Source organism: Giraffa tippelskirchi, chromosome 7 (genome assembly GCF_054371585.1).
Source record: "Giraffa tippelskirchi isolate mGirTip1 chromosome 7, T2T-mGirTip1v1.2.pri, whole genome shotgun sequence".
Lineage (NCBI taxonomy): Eukaryota > Metazoa > Chordata > Mammalia > Artiodactyla > Giraffidae > Giraffa > Giraffa tippelskirchi.
Window position 1 is genome coordinate 148,730,209 of NC_137281.1, and position 17,525 is coordinate 148,747,733.

At 38.5% G+C, this 17,525-nt stretch overlaps 2 protein-coding genes across 6 annotated transcripts in view; one reads left to right on the forward strand and one right to left on the reverse strand.

Annotated features, from left to right (window-relative positions):
• The first annotated feature begins 72 nt into the window (after positions 1 to 72).
• SLIRP (SRA stem-loop interacting RNA binding protein) lies at positions 73 to 12,129 on the forward strand. 4 transcript variants are annotated; one of them, XM_081510565.1, is made up of 5 exons: positions 73 to 178; positions 2,023 to 2,081; positions 4,893 to 5,000; positions 5,852 to 5,950; positions 8,577 to 12,129. In XM_081510565.1, the coding sequence occupies exons 1-4, from the start codon at positions 82 to 84 to the stop codon at positions 5,924 to 5,926; spliced, it is 339 nt and encodes a 112-aa protein (XP_081366691.1). In that variant the 5' UTR covers positions 73 to 81; the 3' UTR covers positions 5,927 to 5,950; positions 8,577 to 12,129. The 4 variants fall into 4 exon arrangements, 3 of the variants coding, with proteins under 3 accessions (XP_081366691.1, XP_081366693.1, XP_081366690.1); XR_014059609.1 differs by lacking the exon at positions 8,577 to 12,129 and having other exon boundaries at positions 4,893 to 5,253; positions 5,308 to 5,966; XM_081510567.1 differs by lacking the exon at positions 5,852 to 5,950.
• The window catches only part of SNW1 (SNW domain containing 1), a 32,893-nt gene continuing 21,335 nt past the window's right edge, over positions 5,968 to 17,525 (reverse strand). The window contains exons 8-14 of one of the 2 annotated variants that reach the window (XM_081510559.1): positions 17,193 to 17,258; positions 15,482 to 15,598; positions 14,440 to 14,581; positions 11,519 to 11,615; positions 8,466 to 8,583; positions 6,727 to 6,890; positions 5,968 to 6,646 (exon numbers count right to left, since the gene is read on the reverse strand). In XM_081510559.1, the coding sequence (XP_081366685.1) occupies positions 6,448 to 6,646; positions 6,727 to 6,890; positions 8,466 to 8,583; positions 11,519 to 11,615; positions 14,440 to 14,581; positions 15,482 to 15,598; positions 17,193 to 17,258 (903 nt within the window). In that variant the 3' untranslated portion in view covers positions 5,968 to 6,447. Of the gene's footprint in view, positions 6,891 to 8,465; positions 8,584 to 11,518; positions 11,616 to 14,439; positions 14,582 to 15,481; positions 15,599 to 17,192; positions 17,259 to 17,525 lie in introns of both variants that reach the window. The other variant, XM_081510558.1, reaches the window with a different exon arrangement.

Genomic DNA, 17,525 nt, shown 5'->3' on the forward strand with positions numbered 1-17,525 from the left:
GAAGCTGATTTCCGTGCTCCGGATTAGGCAGACTCTTCCGGGGTCGCGACTTCAGGTCAGTAGAAGTTCCTCAGTCCAAAGATGGCGGCTTCGGCAGCGAGGGGCGCTATGGCGCTGCGTACAAATATCAGCCGACCGGTTGCGTTTGTCAGAAAAATTCCCTGGACGGCGGCCTCAAGTGAGTTGGAAATGTAGTAGGGGCGGAATCTTTAGGTCCGAGAAATCTTGAAAAGCCTTGCTTCCTGCGAAGCACTTAAATCAGCGTGGTGGCTGGATTTTAAGGAGGCTGAGTGTGCTGCAGAGCAAGCCAGTGAGTAGAAAGAAATTTTGTCTGCAATTAGCCGTTTAAGGGATGCCCCTTGAGCTTTTGGGGAGCACATTCACGGTCTCCAGCCTTTCGGAGTTTAAAGCTTTAATTACTTGGAAACTTTTAAGATTTACGGTTTAGAAGGGGTTGTTTCGATTGCAGCGTGGGGACGGATTCAAAGTGACAAGAGGTAGTTTCAGTAGTTTAGTTCAGAGACTTCAGGGTAGTGATAGAAGGAGAGATCAGGTCCACTTATGTTAACCAAAGAATAATCGATAGATTTTCGTGATGAGTTGAATGGGGAAGAGTACGGAATGGGGGAAAGGGAGGAATGACCTCCAGGTTTTTAATGTTGGTGAATTTGGTGATTAGAATGTAGGAGAAGCAGATGGAAAAAAGATGAGGAGTAAAGTTTAAATGTGTTTAGTTTGAGAAACCTGTGAGTTCTCTGTTAGCTGGACAGGGGACGTTGTGTATAGATTGAGAAATGCACTCCGAAGCGTTTCTCCTTGGGTTAGAATTCCAACCTGGCCTTTAGGTAGTTGTATAACCTAGTTCAGTTCAGTTTAGTCGCTCAGTCGTGTCCGACTCTTTGGGACCGCAGGGACTGCAGCACGCCGGGCGTTCCTGTCCATCACTAATTCCCGGAGTCTACTCAAACCCATGTCCATTGAGTCAGTGATGCCATCCAACCACTTCATCCTCTGTCTTCCCCTTCTCCCACCTTCAGTCTTTCCCAGCACCAGAGTCTTTTCAGATGAGTCAGTTCTTCGCATCAGGTTGCCAAAGTATTGGAGTTTCAGCTTCAGCATCAGTCCTTCCAATGAATATTCAGGACTGATTTCCTTTAGAATGGACTGGTTGGATCTCCTTGCAGTCCAAGGGACTCTCAAGAGTCTTTTCCAACACCACAGTTCAAAACCTAAGGTGTGTACCTAAGGGAAGGTAATTGGGGGAAAAGGGCTCACCACTATGCCTCAGTTTCATCAGCCATAAAATGGAGTCAATAATACCTTTCTCCTAGGGATGTTGATTGTATTAAATGAATTTACATGTAAATACAAGTGCTTAGACTTGTGCTCAATACAGAGTAAATACTCAATAAATGATAATTGTTTTCATGATTACAAAAATTGAAGTTCATGGGAGAGGCTTAGGCTGGACATAGAGAGTTGGGGAGTGATCAGTACTGATTTCTGTTACCAACACAGCTTTTTGTCAGCTGTAGTTTTGAGTTAAGGTTTTTACATTTGCTCATCAAAATGTAAAAATCCATGGTCACTTCTGCAGATATTTTTGAGATTGAGATTTTATTTGGAAATCTCTAATGTAGCTAACAACACACAGTATTGTGATTGTTGAACTGTCTCCTGTGTGATCATCTCACGGAGATTTTAATCCATGCATTTAGCATAGTACCTGGTATGGTGATGACTCAGTACTTGCTGGGGATGAAGACTAGGTCATCTCAGCAGTTTATCTGTCCATGTTCCTCCCACCCTAACACCTCCCCAAATCTGGTACATTACAGCTTTATAATCAATACCGTAACGGTTTCCTGGATCTTAAAGCTGCAAGAAAATACAAACTAGTCCTTGTTCACAAGGAGTTTGGGGACTTGAGGACCCCTCTTTGTTTCTATCTCAATCTAGGATGGAGGATAAAACAATAACAACTCAAAAAAACCTCTTAATATGTTTTCTTTTCTTATACAGGTGAGCTGAGAGAACACTTTGCACAATTTGGCCATGTACGAAAGTGCACTGTTCCTTTTGTGAGTATTACCTTTTTTTAAAAAAAGCATTAACATTTTCTTCTAATTTTTTATTATTTTTTGTCAAAGCATATCAATTTACATGAATTTGTAATGGAGTAAAGCTGTTCAGTCTTTGTTCATTAAATTATGGGTGATACTGATTTAAAAAAACAAAACAAAAAGCCTTATCCTAGGTATTTGAAGCATTTGTGTTATTTTTTTTTATTGTTACATAAAATTGTCACAAATGTAATGGCTCAAAACAACACATACACATTATCTCACAGATTATACAGATCAGGAGTCCAGGCACAGCTTTGCTAGGTTCTCTGCTCAGGGATTCACATAAGAGGCAATCCAGGTGTCTGTCAGTTGGACTGGCAGAATCCAGGTGTCTGTCAGCTGGAGAGGCTCAACCGGGAAAGATTGATTTCCCAACTCGCTCAGGTTTTGGTAGAATTCGTCTTTCAACTGTAGGGCTGGGGTATCTGCTTTCTTGCTGGCTTTCAGCTGGAGGCTGGTCTCAGGTGCTCAGAGCTACCTGCAGTTGCTTGTTACTCAGCTTGTTACCTTGTTACATCCCTCCCATGCAGGCCCTCTCCCAACATGACAGCTTGCTTCAGAGTCATTAAGGGAGTTTCTCTAGTCTGCTAAGACAGTTTTATAATTTAGTCTTCAGAGGGACACCATCTTCCGGTTCAAGGAGCAACATCCTGTCACTTTTGCTGTATTCTTTTGGTTAGAAGTATGTCATAGGTCCTGCCCACATTCAGGGGGAGGGGATTACACAGTGGGTAACGTGGTGGAACACATGGAGGTCTTGGGGCCATTTTGGAATTTTGTCTATTACAGTATTATAATAAGGACTTTGAGAGAGTAGAGGATAATTTATCATAAAACTTAACTGGTGGAGAAAATTTTAATCTTTATCCTCACTGAGTTGAGTGCTTTTTTTTTGGATATGCTGGGTTTTTGTTGCTGCATGGGCTTCTCTTCTCATTGCAGTGGCTTCTCATTTCAGAGCACAGGGTCTACGGCATGCGGGCTTCAGTACCTATGGCAGATGGGCTCAGTTGCGGCTCCTGGGCTTCAGAGCACAGGCTTAGTAGTGGCTCAGTTGCCCCAGGGCTTGTGGGATTTTCTCAGACCAAGGATCGAACCCGCGTCTCCTGCCAACACTGGCAGGTGGAGTCTTTACCATTGAGCCACTAGGGAAGCCCAGGTTGAGTGCTTTTGGTGTGTTTCTGTTTGTTACATTTTCTTTACTTCCTCCTGAGGGTTTAAAAATCAATCTATGGGAATTCCCTGGCGGTCCAGTGATTAGGACTCTCTCAACTGCCAAGGGTGTGGGTTCAATCTCTGGTTGGAGAACTAACATCCTGCAAAAATAATTAAGTAAATAAAGTAATAGAGTCCTTAAAAGACAAAAGTCTTAAAAAAATATCACTGTATAAATTTGTTCTTTTTCCTGAGCTGTATTTTTCTGTGGACTTGCTTAAATTACTGTGTTTTGGGGTTTGTGACATGAGTACACTTACAGTTTACCATGGTTCACTAAAACGGCTTTTTTTCCTCATGGCACTGAAAAGGCTGTGGTAAAATATCAACTTTAAGTAACTTAAATTCTTAACTATTGGCTTAACGTTAATAGATTATGTATATCTAGCCCTAGTGAAGGTATAGGGAAACTGGTACTGAAATTGAGTTTAACTGATACTGTCACTGAAGGGTAATTTGGCAAAATCTGTCAACATTTAAGATTTGCCTTTGACTCTAGAGAAAGCCTGTGTTCTGCCCCAAAGACCCAGTGCAGCCAAAATAAAAAGTAAGTAGCAAAAAGAAAAGAGGAGGATTTGCTTTGATCTAGAGGTTCCATTTCTAGAGATTGATTTTACAGAAATGCGAAGTGAGGGATGTTCAAAACAGCATTGTTTAATAATATAATTGGAAAGAAGATAAGTGTTCATCAGTGGGGTTGGTTGAATAGATATTAATTCACTGATACGATGGCATTTTTATAGATGATTAAAAGAATGAGGCGTGTATTACAGACATGAAAATCAGTAAGCTGAAAAAAGTTTTACAAAGTGTATGAAATTTGCTTTTTTTGAGGAGTATTAAAGTTTCTCCAAAAAGTAACATTTTTATTGGTTGCCATTTACCTCTTAAAAGTATAAAGAATAATAACTTAGGACCTGGAGTTAACAGATTTTAGATTTGAAGAAGAGAAGTCTTTGATTCGTAGGAAAATTAATGTGTAATGTAACAGGAAAAAATAGGGAAGCCAGAATCTGATGTATAGGTTGGATGATAAGCACTCTTGTCTTTTGCACAAAAGTAAGTAGGAGGATTGCTTAAATTAACCCAGAAGCCTAAACTAGGTAAGTAAAGGTAACTTTTCCTTTTTCCTCAGGAGCATGTGATGATAATGGTGATAGTTGTGATGAGGGTGATTAGTTTCAGAAATTACCATAAATGCACTTAGCTTTGAAGGCGTAATTTCCTAGTTCCTAGAAGTGAGTTAGAAAGAGGAAGAGTACTTCTTTATCAAAATTTCCCTTGACTATTGCTGTTAGTGTGGTTTTTATCTCGAACAACACAGAAAGCACTTTGCTCATGTTTTATTTAGAGAGTGTGTTAAGATTAACAGATTAAGCTTTGGGCAAATAAGAGAGTATTTGTATTAAAGCAGGGTTTTTGATACTTTTTAATTAAAATGTCTTGTATTCCATTTCGGCAGATGAAAAAGTTCGTGGTTTGATTTGGAACACCTGGAAACTTTCTCGAGTTCATGATTATTAATTTCTTCCTAAATTTTGAATTTTTAAGGACAAAGAGACTGGCTTTCACAAAGGTATGGGTTGGATTCACTTTTCTTCAGAAGAAGAACTTCACAATGCACTACAACAGGAAAATCATGTTATTGATGGAGTAAAGGTAAATATTTTTCTGTATCGTATCATGTGAGTTTTCTGTATAACAGTTAAATAGGTCAAAAGTGTGAAATGACAGGCATTTTGGACGATTTGTAACTTAATGTTTGTTAAAGAATGGTGGTGGTGGGAGAGTTCCCAGTTCTAAAAGGTCTGGAGACTTAAGTACAAGAAGACACTTTAATGGTTAGCAAGATACATGGAACAGTGGAAACAGCAGGGAGACCTTGGTTGAAATATTCTTTCCCACTTACTATGTGACCTTGAGAAGACTCTTGAGAGTCCCTTGGACTGCAAGGAGATCCAACCAGTCCCTTGAGAAGACTCTTGAGAGTCCCTTGGACTGCAAGGAGATCCAACCAGTCCATCCTAAAGGAAATCAGTCCTGAATATTCATTGGAAGGACTGATGCTGAAGCTGAAGCTCCAGTACTTTGGCCACCTGATGCAAAGAACTGACTCATTAGAAAAGACCCTGATGCTGGGAAAGACTGAAGGCAGAAGGAGAAGGGGACCACAGAGGATGAGATGGCTGGATGGCATCACCGACTGGATGGATATGAGTTTGAGCAAGCTCTGGGAGTTGTTGATGGACAGGGGACCCTGGTGTGCTGCAGTCCATGGAGTTGCAGAGTCGGACACGACTGAGCTTCTTAACGGAACTGAACTGATGTGACCTTGGGCCAGACTGATGATTTACAGTTTTTAATGGGAGTTCAGGGATCCTTAAGTACAAGGAATAAATAACATCCTTTGGCTCACTGGTGCTGACTCCGTCATAGAACAGCAGTTTTCAGTTTTAATGTTTTTGCAGACATTGACTTTCCTTACAGTGCTGATTTTTTTTTCCCCCCAGCTCCATGTTCAACCTCAAAAACCCAAAGCTTTGCAAGGAGACCAAACATCTGATGATGAAGAGAAAGATTTTTGAGACCCTCACTGCCTACTGAATAAAGTAAATAAAAGAGCAAGTTTTGTCTAAATGTTTTTATTTGAAACAAATAGTTGCACCAAGCACGAGCTTACTTTCCCCACTCCAAATTAACAGAGCACAACAGGGGCAAACATCATTTGGCAGGACAGTTCTAATATGTGAACATCTTTCTTTCTACTTGCTATGACTGGGGTCACTTTATTCATAAGCAGTCATTTTTAGACAAAATATTAACCCCAAAGTACTGATGTCACTTGAAGTGGCCTTAATTTCATGTGTGAGGCAGTACTTTCTATAAATGCCAAAAGGTGGGAGAAGCACAAACAACCCATTTTTAAAAAAACTAAATAATTCAAAGTAGAACTTTTCCATACCCCCCTCCCTCTCCTGTAATAAAAAGTAGTGCTGGGCTCTGACACCCAGATTTGGTTTTTATCCTGGCCATGTACAAAGTGTTCCCCATATGACTTGCATCATTAGGGTTATCAATAACAGTTCGTTCACTCCGAACAAAGTATCTACTCCTTCCTCCTCTTTTTGCCTTCATGCTCATGTTCCTTGGGACGACTGCTATCTGAGGGTCTTTTAGAGCCACCGTGTTGCTTGGCTTCTTCCAAAAATTTGTCCAAACCGAAAGGATCCTCCTCAAACTGAACTGGTCCTTCTCGGCCTCTTTGTCTACGGTCTGAACCAGAAAACTCCTTATCAGGAACAAATCTAGGGAAAAAGAGAAATGACTATGAGCCATTTTATTTTCACTGGTGTAGATGTTAAAACTGAGTGGTCTGCCCTGGTACCTGTTAGTCTTTATTCTGGCTTCTAGGTCATCTCCATACATGTCCTTGTCCAGATTTTTACTGGGCCTGTAAATATTCTGGGCCATATCTTTTCCACCTCTCCAGGCTTGATCATAAACATTGTAAATTTCATCTTCTCCACCTGCAAAACCACTGTCCATACCCTGTGGAAAAACAGACATTAAAAGTGTACATGTTTTTATTAAAATTTGAATCGGATTACATTCTTAGGAAGAGTAAACCCTTGCTCGTTTACATCTTACATGTTCAACAATCTGAACTACAAATTAAAAAGGTTATTAAAAAATAATCACAGAAGGGTATATATGTATACCTATGGCTGATTCATGTTGAGGTCTGACAGAAAACAAGTCTGTGAAGCAATTATCCTTCAATAAAAAACCGTCTCAGTCATTCTTTTTCTTCATATCACCTTTGGGTCCTAACATTAAATAGGGTACTCATTAATGACTGTTTTAGCAAAGTGGTCTTTAAAATTGGAGGGTACTAGTAAAAGCAGGCACTGACAATCCATTTATGCAGACACAGTGGCAAGATGAAAGAACTGCACAACATTTTATCTGACGCCATTTACAGTAATAACGTTATACCCCTTAACTGTGTGAGAACACTATTGAAGCATAACACAATATTCTCAATGAAAATCTCAAGTCAACAAACTTGTTTCGTGTATTTGGATGGTTCATTAATATAGGAATGTGCCTTTTGATAAAACTTTTCATCACAACTTTTATTTTCTTTAGTTTCAAAGGTAGACTTTGTTATTCAGGAAACAATATCCTGGGGTGTGAGGGGTCATGGTCTCTGTTGGACCATGGTTGTGGCCTAGAAGCAGGAAGCCAGGCCCTGACTCTGCTGGTGCAGGGTCAGGGCGAGGACCTGGGTTCTCCTGATGTGGTTATGGTCGTGCTGAGGGACGTTGTGTACCCTGTCACCCCTGGTGGGTCCATGAGTTTGTCCTGCTGTGACTCGGATACCATGCTCTCAGCATGTTTGCTGGAACAGTCCGCAGGGTGACTCCCAGCCTTGCAGGGGGTGATGGGACCCCTCTATATCCCAGCAGACATTTATACTTCTGTATTCTTAGCACAGTCTGCCTTGTCTTTATATTTATATACATGTATCTGTCTTTTCCAGTAGACTTGCAGGTTCCTTGAGGGTTAAGACACGTCTACCTTTGATGTCACTGACTTACATACAGTAAATAATCAATGTTGGGTAAATTAAAACATAAAGGTACTTCCTCAGGCCTAAGGTGTTCTAGCTAATGAATGACAACTGGTAACTAGAAATCAGACTTTCTGATGAGTACTTTGGTTTTACAGCTTCATTTTTCAAAGATCCCAAGTTTGTGTTTTTATAGCATTAAAACAATTATTTTTGAAAATATCCACAAAAAATAACCCAAGAGACACTTACAGGACACTGGCTCTATTCTAGAAATAAAAGACTAACATACCGGAACCAAGTTTTACCACCTAATTTCTTTCATTTTCTAACAGTGTCTAAAATCTTAGCTAACTCTAAGAGGTCAAAATCAGAGCTATTCTAACTTGTTTCTTAAGTTACAATATGCAACTTCTAATTTTTTTCCCCATAATTTTTTTTCCCATCACGCCCTTAGGCTGATGCAAATGCCTCATATGCTAATTTTCTTTTCCCTGAAGATTGGTATTTGTATTAACACTTAAGATATGCTATTTCTAGACTCTGTGTACCTTGGATTGGTTGAAGAGCCTTTGGTCATACTGAACTTCGTTGGAAGTCCGAGGGTTGGGCACACCAAGAGCGATGACTTCACTGATGTCTCGATTTTCATTTCTCTGCAGTTTCGACCTGTTTTGAATACCATGCCGCAAATTGAAACTTCTTCACAGACAAGCTGAATTTCAACTTCAATACAACCATTATCAGAAGCAGAGGAAACAAATCTGTCCAGTTCACATCTTATGAACATATATATTCCTTGATAAGGCATAATTAGGATGGCATTTCTTACAGTATTTCAGATACATGATTATTGCAAGAGATAGGGTTTTATAATTAGGCCTTCCAGATACAGAAAAGAACTGCTCAGAGATGTTTTTTTCACTTGAGGAAAAATTCAGGACTACAACATTATAATTTGATGTCTGTAAGCACTACACACAGTGATCACCACCAAAGTCTAGTTACTGTCAATCACCACACAATTGACCTCCACCTATTTCACTAATTCCTTAACCCCCTTCTCCTCTGGTAACCACCAATCTGTTCTATGAGTTTTTGTTTGTTTTGTTTTCTGTAGATTTCACGTTAAGTGAAATCACACCCTGTTTCTCTTTCTATGACTTATTTCACTTAGCACAAGTGAAATAAGCATAAGTGAACCTCAAAGTTCACCCAGGTTATCACAGACAGCAAGATTTCGCTTTTATGGCTGAGTTGTATTCTAGTGTGTACACACACACCTTTATCTATTTATCTGTTGATGGGTACTTAGCCTGCTCCCACGTCTTGAGTACTGTAAATAATGCTGCAGTGATCATAGGGATGCATACACTTTTTGAATTAGTGTTTTGTATTCTTCAGATAGATACCCAGCAGTGGAGAAGCTGGATCATATGGCAGTTCTACTCTTATTAATCTTTTGAGGAATCCCCACAGTGTTTCCCATACTGACCGCACCAATGTATACCCCCACCAACAGTGCATGAGGTTCCCTTTTTTCTACATCCTCTCCAAATGCTTGCTATTTCTTGTCTTTCTGATAACCACCATTCTAAAGGTGTGTGGTTTTGATTTGCATTTCCTCATAATTAGTGATGTTATTATGTTTTCATGTGCCTGTTGACCATCTGCATGTCTTCTTTGGAAAAATGTCTATTCAGATCCTCTGCCCATTTAACTGGGTTGTTTTTAGTTGAGCTGCAGGAGTTCTTTCTATAGCTTGGACTTTAATCTCATGTCGAATATATGATTTGCTAGTATCTTCTCCCACTCAGTAGGCTGCCTTTTCGTTCTGATGATGGCTTCCTTCATCGTGGCGGAAGTTTTTAGCCTGATACAGTCCCATTTGTTTATTTCTCCTTTGTTTCCTTTGTCTTTGGAGTCAGATTCACAAAATCAATGCTAAGACCAGTGTCAAAGGGCTTACTACCTATGTGTTCTAGGGATTTTAAGGTTTAAGGTCTTACATTCAAACCCTTAATTGATTTTGAGTTAATTTTTATGCATGGTATAAAGTTTTCCTTCTTTTTCATGTAGCTGTCCAGTTTTTCCACCACCACCTATAGAAGAGGCTGTCGTTTCTCAAAAGAATCATTCTTAATACAATCCCCTTGTAACCATGCTGAGATATGAAACTGCTATGGTCTGTATCTGCTATTATTATAAAGAGTTGGGGGACTGGATGCAAATTAGGTATACCACATGAATCACTTTCAATAAGATAGAATCAATTTTTACCTAACAACATTTAGTAATTTTATCCTATTAGAATTTTGAGAAAAATATGTCTAATGACTGGATTAACCAGTATGATGTTTGACATTCAGATGAACTTAATTCCCCTGCTGTTTCGCTATGTATGTAATCTACATCACAATGATACCATGATAACTGTCATCATTTACTTTACTAGAGGTTCAGGTCTTAAAATGATTTCTATAGACAATCTAATTTTCATCCAAGCACAAGTTTAAAACTTCTCTATTTTATCAATTCTCAGTCACTTTACTGGTTTTAAGGGCTCAATTATCTACAGAGCCATTTTGATTTTTACAGCTTAGGAATTTCAGACTGAGAGTATCATTAACTGTGTACTTTCAAATTTCATTCCTTTCTGTTCTATACTGTACATTTAAACTCTAAATTCAGATTTTCTGCTTTCCCATGACTTCCCTTATTCACAGAGATGAAATATGCCATTAAATAACAAAGAATACCACCAGCAGGAATCTGTTTAAGATATGACCTAAAAAAACAGATTGTATCAGCTCACAGGAGGATGAGAGCATGCAAAACTGCTCATTTGGAAAGAAAATGTTTTATATTTGCATTTAACCCTCACTCAGAATTCCACCTCTTGTATTACAGCATTTCTTCAACTTTTCATCCATTTTAGTCCTCGGTCGTTGGTGAACCACAGACTTCACGAATCCGTCTCTCCTTTATTCCAAGTGTTCATACGTGTATTTCCTTTGTTAAGTCTGTACTTATTAAGAGCGTTCTGTCAGTTTTCCCAAGTAATTTCATATGACAGCTCTATCTTTCTGAATTTTAAGTGAAACTGCTCATGAAGAGAAGCTGACTTTCACTTCTTACAAAAGCTGCTCTTCTCCCCCACCGCAGGCACTCACTCACTGCAGTATTCTGCATGTGAAAGGACCTCAAAAAAGGCCCAGCAGCTTATTTCCTGTCTAGAGGAGCAGGCATGTGATAAATCAATCTGTCTCACCCTTTGAAGCAGGAAAAGAACAGACCAGAGCAGGCATATCCACTACTTTCTTCTTCATAAATATGATCTGAATTCCCTTTTTGTGTATCCCCATCCTTCTCAACCCTAGCTGACAATACAAGGTAATGGAAGAAAAGCTCACTTTGAGGCACAGTCAGTTCTGCTAAGGCTGACTAAGCAGTTTAGGGCAAGAAAATAGGTGCTGGTGTATGAAGCTATCAACCTGAAGAGCAAGGAGAGAAGCAAAACTGGTTTCAGTGGACTAACACTCCTCTCTAGAAGGTTCACAAAGGTCACTCTTCACAATTCACATTGACCTCAGAGAGTACTGACCTCTTGTCTGGAGCTGCCCTGGAGAGGTTCCGGTCATGCTGTCTCTCTTTTCGCCGGTCATGCCGGATTTCATCCCTCTCACGTGCCTCCCCGTCCTCTGTGTGGACACAGGTGAAATGACTTTATCACTATATTTATCACTGTTAATATTCTGAACAAGAGAATATTCTTTAACCTTAGAAAAATCCATGAACTTCTTTGTATTCACATTCAGCCCTTTAACCTCACTTGTAATTAATTTAAATCCAACAGTACTAGTTTAATTTTTGTACATGAATTCCAGAATCATGCATGCAGCTAAAGTATTTAGGCATGAACAGCACCGATGTCTTTAATTTACTTTGAAACACATCATAATATGATGGACTGATAGATGGAGAGAGAGCTGGGTAAATATGTTACAAACCAAATTTAGCAATGCTGTTTATAAATAAATGTTAACTATAGAATCCAGGTGGTGGAGTTATGGGTGTTCACTGTACAATTCTTTCAGCTAAATTCTACGTGTTTTAAAATTACATAATAAAATGCCAGAAAAAAGAATTTGCAAAGTTCATCCTTATATTTTCGAAGACTGACTCCAAATAAAGAACGTTTTACTCATGATACAATTGGGGCTGGCTGCATCTAATCTCATCTGCTGTGTCTATATCTATCTTCATTTTCTCTACCCTCTCCAGGCTGAAGGGATATAATGTGGATATAGAAGGAATGTAGTATAGAGCTTGAGCTTTGGAGTCAGACTGTCTGGGTTCAAATCCTGTTTCTATGACAGATCAACAATGTGAAATCATACCCATTACTTGATCCCTCTCAGCCTTCATCGCCTCCTCTGTAAAATAGTGACAATAACAAAACCACTGCATAGAGTTGCTGTAGGGATTATATAAAGTAATATAGTGCTCAGAGAGGTACCTGCCATAATAAACGCTTAATAAATGGTAAGTTCTTATTAATACTTGGCAAGAGGATTTTTAAACAGTTTAACTAACTTCTCAAGAACCAGCCTGTTTTTTTTAAATCAGTTTAGAGAAGTTAGATACAGAGAGGTTTTACTCTGAGTTATCTTCAGTGGCTAGGTTACAACAGGTAGGTTTTTTATATCGTGCTCCATTAAGACATTTATATATATATGCAAGACAGTGGGTTACTAGTCAGAACCTTCATTATTTCCCTTCAACTCTAGACTCCTATAACCAATTGCCTGCTTGACACCTCCATTTTAAACTTAACATGTCCACAACTAAATTCCTAATCCTTCCCTCCCAAATCTCTTCGCAGTGTAGTCTTACCAATATTAGTAGATAGCAATTCAATCCTTCTCAATTGTTTAGGTCAAAAGTTCTGGAGTCATCTTTGACTCCTTTTCTCTCCTTCTTCTGCTGAATGCATAAGCAAATTCTGTCAGCTCTACTTTCAAATCACACCCAATATCTGACATATTTTCACTACCTACCTCCTGCTATTATCTCGTATCTGGATTATTGCAATAGCTTTCCAATGGTGTTCCTGCTCCTCCAAATAACCATTCCATTGCCTTCTAACATATGCAAGATCACGTCATCCTGCTCCAGACTCTTCAAATTGCTTCCCTTGTTACTTGAAGTAAAAGCTATAAAACGCACACAAGATCTGGCCACTTTGCCCTAACTACTCTGACACCTCATCTCCACTTTGCCCTAACTACTCTGACACCTCATCTCCTCTACTTAGCTTTCTAGGTCTAATCCAGCCATCCTGGCCTCCTGCTTTTCCTTGAACACACCAGATACACTCCCAACTCAGGGCCTCTACACTGGCTATTCCTTCTATCTGGGATGCTCTTCCCTTAGGTATCCACATGGCTCACTTCCTTACTTTCTTCAAGTGTTTTTTGCTAAAGTTACCATCTCGGAAGTGAGGTCTATTCTGACCACTCCCTCCTTCTGGCACTTTTACATACTCCTCCTCTTTTTTTCCCTCATAGTGACTATTCTAGTACACTATATGATTAACATTTTTTGTCTGTCTACATTCCCTAAAATGTTCACTGCTATATCTCCTACCTGACTAGCAGAAAACTCTGTCTCTAGATGAAAACCTTGTACCTAGTAGGTGCTCAACATGAACTGAATGAGTAAGTATACTAGATGAGGAATTATTACTGAAAGAAAAATCACCCTCATAATTTTCTTGAATTAGAATTAGTCTTCTCACTCTAACTGAATTAATGTAGCACATATACCACAATATTTATGTAGATCACTAAATAAAGCAAGAGAGAAAACACTGGCGGATTTTATGATTAAAGGCCTAAAAGACAGAAAAACTGTGGGTTAAGTTTACCATTGGGGGAGCTGAATTGTTCAATTTGAGATCTCATTTCTTTAAGTTTCCAGAAAAATAAGCGAAAGTTAAGCCTATCATTTGAATGATATGTGATTTTTAAAAGTATTCTGCTCAGAATTTTAAAAATTTCTGGTGGAATCCCATAGTAAAGGCCCACATTTAAATACACATTCTTTATTTTCTATTACTTCCACTTAATGAGGCAAAAATTACTGTTTCATTTATACATTATTTCTGAAATATCTACATTTTCTTTATATGTATGCACTACTTCTGCATGCAGTAAAAAAACAGCTGAGATTTTTCTAAACTGAGATAAATATTATTCATGAAGTAAATTCAATTTAGTAATGAGTATGTCAGGGCTTCCCTGGTGACTTCCCAGGTGGTAAAAAATCTGCCTGCCAATGCAGGAGACTCAGGTTCGATCCCTGGAGTGGGAAGATCCCCTGCAGAAGGAAATGGCAGTATTTTCTTCATTCCAGTATTCTTGCCTGGGAAATACCATGGACAGAGGAGCCTGGTGGGCTACTGTGCATGGGATCACTAAGAGCTGGACATGACTTAGCAGCTAAACAACGAGTATGTTATACCCTTTTCCACATGGGTTTTGATCCCAGCTCTTCTCTCTCTGGCTTTCTGGGCCATTTCTCTAAGTTTCTCTTCATGTTTTTCCTTTTCTTTTTGAGCCATCTTTCTCTCTACTTGAGCACGCATTTCCACTGCTTCACGAGCCTGTAAGTGAAGTTAGATGTTAAATAAGATACTACCAGGGATAAAGAATTACAGCTGTCATTTAATTTCCTGACTAAACTCTAGCTTGAAAGAACAGTTAGAAGAATTCACATTTGTTACTACTAATTAAAACAAAGATTCTTGTCTACAAAGATAACTTGCCTAGACAACATTGCAAACAGCTTTTTCACTCTGACTCCAATCAATCTTGTAAGTCAGTGTTTCACTAACGCCTTTTCACTGTTTCATTTTAGAAACAATCTAAAAAATAAAATTAAACAAGCAATAAAGCAATTTTCAATATCAGTAACAGGAACTGGTAATGTTTTCAAAATCAATCATATCAACTCAAGATATAGCCTTAGTATAGATAAGCAAGAAATAATTTACATAAGGGTGCTCACTGTGACACAGAAGATATACTCTGTATATTCTATACCCACACTCTGATGCATGTAAACTTAAAAGACACATATTAATACCATAATATTAACAGACACCCAATACTATGAATGCCATTTTCTGTAGCATTCATCGGTATGTTTATTTTCCCTTCTGTGCCACTGATCTTTTGGAAGACATAGAGAAATGGGGAAAAATTAAGAAACCCAGAAAGAGTAGGTGCCAACCTTCCCAAAAATGGGATCAGTCTAGTGCAGCACCATTATTCTAGAATGTTGTGGGGAAGATGAATCACCAGTGGTGGGGTACGTATGAGTCTACAAAGGCCAATCCTGGGTCAGAGCTGCCATCAGCACGTGTCATCTCTGGAACACATACCACAGGTGAGAGCCTCTTTGGGTACTCAGCAATGTAGCCCAAATAACAGTATCTTAGGTAATTGAGAACAGATTTACAAATTATCAAGAGCATTAAACAACTTAATTACAATAGACCAACCTTTCGATCAGCAATGTAGAGGGCTTCGGCCAGTTTTGCAAAATTTTCATTGATGTGAACTGTTTGCAGTCCTCTTCCATCGGCAGCCAGACGTTTATCTAATGGAATTGTATAACCCTAGCACGGAGGCAGGTAGAAAACACTGGTCACAAAAGAGCAACAATCGAGTCTTTAAAACTAGATTTATATATGTCCATTTTGACAACCATTTTAAGTTCTTTCTCCTTACATCTCTCTTCATAATTAAGCAACAGTAGTAGCAGCTAACACTGAGGGCTTTGTGTGGAGGACTGTTTAAGCATTTTATATTTATAGCCTTATTTATCCTTCACAGCAATTCTATAGGCTGGTAACATTGTTATTTCCATTTCACAGATGAAGACACTGAGGTAGAAGGCCTAGGTCATACAGTTAATAAGCAGAAGAACTAGCATTTCAGAGTGCAAGCTCTAGGAAAACAGACTCTCATGTTAAATTTTGGGGTATAATAAAAGGAAATCACTACCAAATAGCTAAATAGTTGCTCATCAAGTAAATGTAACAGTTATACAAAGGTAGAAGAAAGCACTAAAATCATAGTGTCTATAGGTAGCTTAATCTGCTGCACTGCTTTCACGGCTTATCAGATTCTTGGAACCCTACACATTTTAGTAAACAGAAAAAAGATAAAAGTTTGCTAGACAACTAAGATTCTGTGTTTTGAAATTCTGAATCCTATTTCAACAACTCAAGGAATATGCTTGAACATTTATGTAACTTCCATGCTCAGCTTTATTCTTTCAGACTTTTGACTAGACTGCTAAATAATGACTTCCTGTCCATGGTCTTTATTCCTAATTCAAGGAGTGTTACAGACAGCTCAAGATACCTCACAGTTATACATACATATATATGTATGGTATACCAAACCAGACTACCCAACAATCCTTTTGTTTCAGGATGAGTGTATAACTTATTTTTGGCTGTGCTACAGGGCTTGTGGGCTGGATCTTAGTTACCCAAGCAGGTATCAAACTGGGCCCTTGGCAGTGAAAGCACCGAGTCTCAACCACTAGACTGCCAGGGAATTCCCTAAGTTCCTTTAAGGAATACGTTGTATTTAAATCATGGATTGAGGTGGCCTTCTTCACCCATTAAAAAAAGAATCATGAAATATTTGGGAGGAAAAGGAAATAATGATTAGGAAACTTATTTCACAGTATTTTACAGATTATTTATGACTCCTAGATGCTTTGGTGATTAGTAGATATACATAGGATTTAAATAATTTATGCATGCATTGTAATAAACAGAAATAATTTAAAAATGAAAGCACTGAATATATCCAAACATTTATTTTGTTTTGTCACATGATTATTTAAATTGATCTAAATCCTTTCAGAAGAATTTCAGATATAAATTTAAGTTTTCTAAAGAATAGTATCTTTCACTGATATGTTACTTCATTCTACTCATTCCTTCTCTATGTGTTTCCAATAACTACATTTTACCAGGAGAATCTACATGGAACTCATGTGCTTGGGACACTAACATTTCCAATACATCAACATAAAAAGAAAAAAGTCGTATAAGTTGGGTGTTCCTTCTGGAAAACCTTCAGCTAAATGAGATGCTGAGGTTTCATCTAAAGTAACTCAGGCTGAAGGGCCTTCCTGGGTGTTTTTCAGGAGGTTCTAACACTAAGATACTGAATTTATGACAAGTTAATTACCTTTGCATTTTTCCAGTTTGAAATACAGGGAGGAATCTTCCACTCTTGCTGCTCCTTCACGGTCATCTGCATTGAGAAAAGAGAGGAAGAAGAGACATTTTTAAGATTTATAGTCTAGCAAAAAACTAAGTGCAATCTTTCTCTTCAAAGATAGTTCTATGCACACTGATTTAATCAAAGGTCCTAATTCCATTTGTTTAGTCGCACTATATACTATGTTCCCACATCATGGTTTCTAGTAAAACTTCAATATAAAACATGGAATATACTCTATTTTTGACAGTTGCAAATGCTGGTTAGTATTTTTACATATTTAAACTGATGTGAATACTT